Consider the following 9,526-nt stretch of genomic DNA (forward strand, 5'->3'; position numbering starts at 1 on the left):
CTTTGGTTAAATTTTTGGTGGAGGTCCATATCTCAGCATCTATAACTTATAATGGCATGATGATTTGTCATTGTACAGGTTATAAGTAACCAACAACATCAGTACCAGAATTAGGTCATTTTGACCTACATTTTTCTGCATGAATGACTTTGGTTAAATTGATAATGGAGGTTCATATTTCAGCAACTATAACTTATAGTGGCATGATAGTTAGTCAGTGGATACATCATGGGTAACCACAAACGCCTGTACCAGAATTAGGTCATCTTGACCTACATTTTTCCGCATGAGTGACTTTGCATAAATTTATGGTGGAGGTCCATATCTCAGCAACTATAACTTATAGTGGCATGATAATTTGTCAGTGGATACATCATGGGTAACCACAAACGCCTGTACCAGAATTAGGTCATCTTGACCTACATTTTTCCGCATGAGTGACTTTGCATAAATTTATGGTGGAGGTCCATATCTCAGCAACTATAACTTATAGTGGCATGATAATTTGTCAGTCTACACATCATGGGTAACCAACAATATCAGTACCATAATTAGGTAATCTTCACCTACATTTTCTGCATGAATGACTTGATACATATACAGTGGATTTGATTTCAAAATGCAAGTTCAAATTATTGCGACTCATAACACGTTGCAATATTCGCAATAATAAAAACATCACAATAATTTGTGAATTTACAGGGTATATGTATATATATATAAATGCCAATATAATCGCCAAGGGATTAGATATTAAGTCAGCTGTTCCATTTCTTTATTATTGTATTTTTGAGTTATTCCTTCTGAAATGTCAATAAATGCTTCAGTTTATCAGACAATCATTTCTTACTAACCACAGCGACAGCAGGCGAGACACAGGGTTGCGGGCAACCCTTACGTACTTTTTTGTTTGCTAGATAAGTTGGAACGACCCACTTCGTGCAGATGTCAATTACGAGAATTCTTCATACAGAGTAAGGGATTTTCTTAAATCTATTTTTTTTTTTTTGCTGTTAAGGTGCAGAATTTGGTATATAGTTAATCCATGACTAAGTGCAACTTTTTGTGCGCAATAGGTATTCAGTTTTTACAATGGATGGCGCTGTAGCCCTCCGGTCTATCAAGATATTTCTTTCGGGGAGCTACAGTTCTGCAGCTACTTTTACAGTAAAATATCCAAATGCGCCCCATTATATATACTTAGTATAAAGCAAATGTGACAGACTCTATAGTATCTTCGATAACAAGAAATCTGTGAGCCAATGATAACTAGTAATACCCCCGCTCTGATGTAAATAAACAACTGTTAATTTAGACAAGTTCAATTACAGGCAGATGCACAGAAACATTTGAAGTTGACCTCATATTCATTTCAAAATTAATCCCCCCATATGGCTTGCCTTAAAAAAGAGTGTACTAAAATTAAGCATCTGCTATGAATAGTTAATGAGAAAACTGCAACAAAAAACAGGAAGTTGACATCGGGTTTAAACAAAATTGTAACCAAACGTATGGCATGCCTCAGAGAAAATTGTCTTAAAATTTCAAGCATCTGCGATGAGTAGTTGCTGAGAAAACTGCGACAAAAATAAATTTATTATGTATGAAACAGACAGACGTACTAACAAACAGGAAGTTGACACTGGTTTTTAACAAAAATATTTCCCACTGTATAACATGCCTCAGAGAAGATTGTTCGAAAATTTGTAGCATCTGTGATGAGTAGTTGACGAGAAAACTGCGACGGAAATTTGTTATGGACGGACACACAGGTACACGGACACACAGATACACGGACATACTGACAGACAAGGGTAAAACAGTATAACCCCCTCTCCTTTGGAGAGGGGGATATAAAAAGCTCACTGGGATACATCTTGTCTGTATATGTATAGTAAACATGAAATACATAAAGATAATGAACAATAGTCAAGCACAGAAATTCATTTATTTAAAAAATACAAAATTGGAGCAGAGCGAACACGGACCTCCCAAAATCAGAGGTGGGATCAGGTGCCATGGTGGAGTGAACATCTGCTACATTATTTATTGTAAATAGTAAAACAAATTAATGGACATGTTTGTTTTATTATGTTGTTATATTTTCTTATCAGAAGCACTGAATCAATTAAGGAATAACTGCCATATTTTTCGATTTCATGATATACCTGTCACGGTAGCCTAGTGGTAGAGCGTTCCCTTCGTGATCGGGAGGCCCGGGTGCGATTCTCGAAGTGGGTCGTTCCAACTTATCTAGCAAACAAAAAAACTGCAATAAAGATAGACAAAATTTTCCATGTTCTTAATTCCCGGGCTTGGAGGGCTACATATATTATTTATAACAAAAATTATAAGGAATATTTTGTTATGGAAACATCGTAAGAATATATTAAGAATTCATGGTTAAAAATTTTGAGATGTAAATAAAAAAAATATGGAGAAATAAATCGAAAATAGAGCACTTTTCTGTGCGCAATATAGTTTTTTTCAATTGGTGGCATTGTAGCTCTCGATCCGGCCTGTCAAAATATTTTTTCCAGAGAGCTACAGTTCTGCAGCTACTAGAAAAGAAATGGTATACAACAATATATTCTTTTTACTTGCATATGGGATGTATACCTATCAGTTGATTCCATATGCAAGAGAATGGTCAACAATTTCTAAAACAAGGTAATTTATTGACAAACAAGTTGATGGAACAATCTTAAAGGCAGAATTTCGTAAGTTCTATGGTTGATACAATGTCCTTGTCCGCAAAATCTATCCCTTTGCGAGGAAAAAAAACTAGATCCACTCAAGTGTATTTCAGTGAAATTTTGGGCTATAATCAGACATAGGTTGAGGCCAAGGTATTTTATTTCCGCTGGTTTTCAAAAATGAGGGGTATTGGACATTTGCGAAATACATGTAGCGTACAGTGGACATCAGACTTCGGACTTTAAATAAAAGGGAGCATCTCAAAGTGTAGAAACTATAAATCATATTTGCATTTGAATTAATAATGCAATGGCATTTGATATTTTGGTTATAAAAAAACCATCTTCCTGCGATATTTATTAATAGGAAATGAGGAACACTTGGATTATTCTAATTTTTCAGTTAGTCTCTTTGGAATCGAAACTGGCGTCAAAAACCAAATGTATTTTCCTTTTCTCTCTTATTTATTTCTTCCTTCAAATGTTCTTTACCTTTTATGTTTTATTATTAAGAATTGAATTTCATTATTTTTCTGCATTAAGAATTGTTTTCTATATGCCTAATTTAACACAACCATCCCCCCTCCAAAAAAAAAAGAAAAGGATGTGTCCTAATGTATATCGAATTTGAAATAAACAAAGAGTGATGTACCTTTGACTTTGCTGGAAACATGATGCAGGATTCCTGATATAATCAGCTTTATCAGATTTATACCAATATCAGTTACCTGGTTCAATCCATTTGTATAAGCAAGACTTATATACAGACTTAAATCATAACTCAAATTCTAATTTTGTTTTATAAAATCAAATTAATTAAAAAGCCAGTTGAAGCCACCCTTCCACAAGCACACACCTTTTGGCTCAGTACTTGTGTTATATTAAAGTTTAATAATTCAGACAATTTAAAACTATCTATAACAATCTAGATTGTATAGATAGTTTTAAATTCTCTGAATTCTAAAACTTCAATGTAACACTTGTGATATACGAATTTTTTTTTACCCACTTGTAAAAGGTGACAAGCAAAAATAAATAGGAAATAGACCTCTTTCATAAAACGTTGAACCCGGAACGGTTTTAACGTTTAGTTTTACATTGTCACGTGATACCCGACAAAGCGTCTATAGTTAACATGTCGTCTACAATGTTTACATCCTTGAAAGTGGTAGAACTGCAGGATATTCTGAGAGGAAAAGGGATTTCTGTTTCAAATGTGAAGCGAGAGAACTTGGTAAAGCTATGTGAGGCAGTTGTTAAGCTGAACTTACCAGATGATCCCGATATGTGCGCCGATCATCCAGTGTCAATATACGATATTCTCGGCAAGTTTTCTGTTGACCCCTTCAAGATCCAAGGACTTTCTAACGATCTCACAAAATTACCAACCTTTTCCCTGTATGATGTGTTTAATTACTTGTTATATAAAACTGCAAATTATGATCAAAGGAAATTAAAAGCGTACAAATCTTGTGAAGATTATAGACTATTCTTCGATGGGTATGTTGAGAAGTTAGAAATGAAGGAACTTGAAGATGGAGATAATTACCTTATCAAATCCTGCGTGAAACCTACGCAGAAGGATAGGACTTACCTAAATAAAACAGCTTATGATGTTTGGGTGGTTATGTGTAAAAGTGGAAGCGTAAATTGTGCTTACTGCACATGCATTGGAGGGTAAGTAAACTTTTATAAATACATGAAATATAAGTGAGACAGGTACACTGAGTAGGATGTAAGCTGGTTTCAATGAGTGAATGACCACACAAAACACCTGTGACATGTAATTAATTTTATTTGCAGAAGTAGGTTCAATGCAGCCTGCATTATACACACATCTATCTATATGTTTAAAAAAAAATCCAAGTACATGTATATATACCACTGCAATTGATGACTTTATTACTTGGAGTAAGGGGGGGTGATATTTTCTTACAAATGACATCAATCTGTTTTTGTAGAGCTGATGGAGGATGTCGCCACATCGGAGCAACCCTGTATGAAATTGAGGCTTTTGATGTCAAGTCAGTCACAGATGGAGATAACTTGTGGGTAAAACGACCACGACATCATGATTGCCCTGTGCCTATAAAGCAACTTAAAATCTTGAAAGCTAGGTACTTGTTCTTTTATGACTCTTGTAGAATGTTATGATATATTTGCAATCTTTTAATTCTTAAAAGTAAACTCTAGGTCTGAATGATTGATTCTTAAATAAACATTTAATTGGCACAGAGACTACAATTAGGATACATATTGAGTAATGTGTTAGTATTATATTTTGTCTATTGTTTGTGCTTTACATAAAATCATATGTACATGCACTTCAAATATTATTAAGTAAGTTTTATTATGCCATTATAATCAATTGTAAGACTTTAAAAAATATATTGAAAAAAAATGATGATGTACCTACAACAAATCATTTCAAGACTGACACAAATTTCAATTAAGGTATGCAAGTGTGGATTATCACCAGTCTGCTGCTCACAGTTTTGACCCGCGCAGTGTAGATCAGAGACAAACTTACACAGAAATGGAAATCAGTGAAATAGCAAAGAATCTTCGAGAGGTAACCCATTTCCCATAATTATGTTCTGTGTATTTATTTTTTCTGCTTAGTGTTGTCTTTGCATTGTATCTTTATCTGATTTGAAAAACCAATTGAAATTGCCCACCATTGTTATCTAATACAACAATTATAAAGCATCATATAATTAAAGTGCTAATTTTTTGTTTACATTTCATTTGTTATTTAAAACTTTCAATTTACATTTTTTAAATTTCTTCCAGATATCCCCAAATATACAAGCCTTAGATATTCTGGAGGTACAAAAACCAGTGCAGAATGACAAGGGAGATGAAGCTGATCAACAATGTCCTAAATGTTCTGCTTTTACCATGCCAAACATGTTAAAGAAAATAGCATCTTGTAATGCAAATGAATTCCATAACTCTGAGAATTTATGTACTCTTTCCAATGATAATATTTCTCACATTGAATCATGCACAAGTGAGCAATCCGACTGCAAGATTTGGCATGAGCTGAGGAAAGGCAGATTGACTGCATCTAATTTTAGTAAAGTCTGCAAAGCAGTTGATTCTAACAAATGTCCACCTTCACTTCTAAAGACTATTTTAGGTGAATATGGAGAAATTTCAGCTCCATCATTGGTGTGGGGTAAAAAGAAAGAAAAAGCAGCTCTTCAACATTACATGAGAGTATGTCATAAGTCACATGTACATCCCCTTCTGTCACATAAAGGCTTAAGAATACATCCAACCATGAATTTCATTGGTTGTTCTATTGATGGTCTTTTTACATGTAAATGCCATGATAGCACTATTATTGAGGTTAAATGTCCTTTTACACACAGAGACGATGAACCAAGGAATGTTTGTCTTAAAAAAGGCTGTGTTATTAATGAGAGAGGTGAGATGGTTGTTTCTGAAAACTCAGAATACTATCATCAGATGCAAGGGCAGATGGGTATATATGGTATACATCAATCTAATCTTATACTTTATACAAAGAAAGGAATATGTGTTGCTCATGCTGATTTTAATCCAGATTTCTTCCAGAAGATGCTCAGCAAACTTGAATCATTTTTTAAACAACATGTGATTAAATCTTTAATGCAACAGTAACTGCTTATGTACCTGCATTATAAATTAGGCAAAAAAAGCTGCGTTTACTAATTTACTACAGAATATATGTAACTACTGTACTGTTACCTCCTGAAAAAATGGAGTTGGTAGGCAGAATTAAGATTGTGTTATTGGTGAAAAATGCTTTGTCATATAAGATCTATTTCAGTATTTCACTTTTTTGTAAAATTAAGCTAATCGGATGATTTCCTCTGAAAGGAGGACTAATCAGATCCCTGTATGACAGTTACATGTAGCATTAAAATGTAAAATTATCAAAGCATTGTTATTATTTTGTCATTTATTATTCAAATGTATGTGCTATACTGATTTACACACATAAGATTTACTTCACAAGTTGACAGTCAAGGTTGCATAACATTGCACATACTTTTACAATTTGACTGTACAAAGGCTTCATCTGGAGAGTCATAACACCTTGCAAAATTGCATAGTTTTTCAAACGTCCAATTGCTCGTTCTACATGGATTTGAGCTCGAGCAATCCTTCTCGTTTTAGTGGTGGCATTGCTACCCATCTGTCTTCCAAAAGAAAATGGGGGAATGTTTAGTGTTGCACCTTTTAATGCTAGATCGCCTCTTATGAGAAAGCCACGGTCCGCCATAATGTCATCACCAAATTCGATATTATCCAAAATGCCAGATTCTTGTACTATTTTCTTGTCAGAAATACTACCAGTGTACAAATCAGATACAAAACAAAATGAACCCGATGGAGTTATTGCTACTAAACACTTGAAGGTATTATGGTGTTTGTAAGATGAATATGTTATTCTCTGAGCAGATGGAAGACTGGGTTTTTGCACAAAGAATTCAGTGCAGTCAATAATGCATCTTGTTTTTTTGAAATGTTTAAAGCATTTGGGCAAATTTTCCAAGATTTGTTCTTTGGATGGCCATTTGATGAGAAAGCAAAGGTCAATGTACATGAGACACATCCATGTAGTAAATATTCGGCTTACTGAACTTTCAGAAATGGCAAACATATCACTGAGTGATTTGGTGTCAAATCCTCTTCGTAGTCGCAACAAGGTTAGAGTGAATTCTTCTCTCAATGAAAGCAAGCGTTTAGGTCCTCTTCTTGGAGTCTGTTAACATGAAAGTAATAAATAGAATCATTATTGTGGCTTTTTTGTGTTGGTATTAATTAATTGTGTATTTTTTATAGACATTACAGGTTTTTTAAAATTGATGCACATTAGATTCACAGAAAATTTGTTTGGATCATAATGATAAGAAGAGAAATGACATTGTATTACCTTGGAATCCTGTCGCTCATTTGTTTCTGTGCTATTCCAGTACACCATTGAGGATGCCTTAATCTTAAGTACATTGATGATGATAGTAAAAACTGCCAATGTTATACCTGTATGGATCAAGGATAAATACATTATTTATTTATAATAATATATAATTATATAAAGTATGATACAAAGTTTATTAAATGTAACATGATGAGATTTCAAATAATTATAGGTATGTACAAAGTCAGAAATATATTTAAAATGCATATTAGATATGCTAATTTTCAGCCAAACCTACTACATGTATCTCTCTTCCATTTAAAATGATATGTCTGAGAATTTTTTAATTCAATCAAAAGTAGTACATTGTAATTATCTTTACACATGAAACAAAGTTCATTAAGTTAATGAATTAATTTAACCTGTGTAAAATTTGCAGGACATGTCATTTTTATATACATCTTCCATCAGAAGGCGTCTCTTTGTGTTCCCCCTATCTTGGGATTCCTCATTGCTTGACACTCCCTCTATGTCCGGGTTGGTCTGGGTGGCAACATTAACCATTTGCACAGGTTTAGCATATAAGTGGTCATCAACTGAAATGTTGGAAATTGAAGTTACAAGTTAGATCAGCTCGCAATAATTTTTTTGTGATGCTGATATTAAAAATTGCTCTCCTCTTAATCTTTTGCATTTTCTAAAAAAAAAATTGTGATCCACTCCCACTTGTAATATGGATCCGGGCCACAATTAAAGGGTGAAGGTCAAATGGCTAAAACGTAGCACATGTAGGAAATTCATATGCCTCCCTTTCAATGATAAAAATAAAAATAGCTCACATGTTTTAGATACTTTTGGGGTATAGAATAAAAGTAGAGTGTCTAAAGTTTACAATGATATGCAGCAAGGTGCATTTCAAGCAAAAATTATGCCTAGAAATATGAATTGAAAAGAGCATTCATTTGGTTTGTTTACACTTTTTTTGCCAAGCGAGAGCTATCCTGAGGTCATGACGTCAGAAGTTTATTAATAACCAGGGAATTCCACATTCAACACCCCTATTTCTGGATGTGAATATTTATCTGACACATTGCTCTATCATGTGGTCAAAGATATTTTGGAAATGAAGATTTTTAAAAAAGTTACAAAGAAAATAAAACACATGTTTTTACTATATAAGTCTATATGTAAGCTAATTGTGGTCCGGGTCCTTATGATGGGGTGTTTGAGGGATTCCCCTGACTTTATTTTTAAAGATATGACAATGAAATTTTGACAGGAGGTGAGTTATACATTTTGAAATAGTTTCATAAAAATTTTTAAAAAATATTTAAGCATTTTAAAATTAATTTTTTTAAAAATTAAAATTTTTTGAGTGATTGAAAAAAAATTTAAATTATGCATCCCAGAATGCAATATTTCAGGGGAATTGATATGTCGGTGAAAGAGGTCACATTAGTGCATCCATTGACCACGAAGATAGTTCCTTTTTAAAAATAGAAAAACTGTTTTGTAATGTGTATTTGCATGTGTATTCTCAATAAGGGGTCCCTTTGAAGTCATAGATGAAAGACGAGGTGTTTATTGGAAATGACAGACAAGCTATCCATTGATTTCCCCCACCCAAAATAAGGCGCAATAAGAAGGTGGTGATTGGGCCAATATTTACAATAACATGTGCATGGATTTATTTTGCAGGAAAACACGTGGAAGTGGGATTCAGGCTTTGCCCGACTCATAATTGCACATGCAGGCAGAGGTTGTGTATTGGAGTTTACAATTTCAGGTGAGTGGAAATTATATTATGTTGTGTAAAAATATGTACTTTTCACTAAAATAGAAATGGGGGTTGATGGGTTTGTCATTTCAAGGAAGGTGGGGGGGGGGGGTATAGTTTGTAGTTTTTGACAAAAACATT

General features: G+C 33.7%; 2 protein-coding genes across 3 annotated transcripts; one reads left to right on the plus strand and one right to left on the minus strand.

The window, feature by feature from the left end:
• Window positions 1-3,742: 3,742 nt before the first annotated feature.
• LOC134252442 (uncharacterized) lies at window positions 3,743-6,637 on the plus strand. 2 transcript variants are annotated; one of them, XM_062734932.1, is made up of 5 exons: window positions 3,743-4,373; window positions 4,658-4,813; window positions 5,151-5,268; window positions 5,490-5,918; window positions 6,074-6,193. In XM_062734932.1, exons 1-5 carry the CDS (start codon window positions 3,832-3,834, stop codon window positions 6,080-6,082), a joined length of 1,254 nt encoding a protein of 417 aa, XP_062590916.1. In that variant the 5' UTR covers window positions 3,743-3,831; the 3' UTR covers window positions 6,083-6,193. The 2 variants fall into 2 exon arrangements, with proteins under 2 accessions (XP_062590916.1, XP_062590915.1); XM_062734931.1 differs by having other exon boundaries at window positions 5,490-6,637.
• A 16-nt stretch (window positions 6,638-6,653) lies between these two features.
• On the minus strand, window positions 6,654-7,715 carry LOC134252443 (uncharacterized). Its single transcript, XM_062734935.1, has 2 exons — window positions 7,624-7,715; window positions 6,654-7,452 (listed from the first exon to the last, which is right to left on the minus strand). The coding sequence occupies exons 1-2, from the start codon at window positions 7,669-7,671 to the stop codon at window positions 6,691-6,693; spliced, it is 810 nt and encodes a 269-aa protein (XP_062590919.1). The 5' UTR covers window positions 7,672-7,715; the 3' UTR covers window positions 6,654-6,690.
• Between the last annotated feature and the right edge of the window lie 1,811 nt (window positions 7,716-9,526).

The sequence above is a fragment of the Saccostrea cucullata genome, unplaced genomic scaffold (assembly GCF_032062105.1).
Source record: "Saccostrea cucullata isolate Sc308-1 unplaced genomic scaffold, CSIRO_AGI_Scuc_v1 ctg3092, whole genome shotgun sequence".
Taxonomy (NCBI): domain Eukaryota; kingdom Metazoa; phylum Mollusca; class Bivalvia; order Ostreida; family Ostreidae; genus Saccostrea; species Saccostrea cuccullata.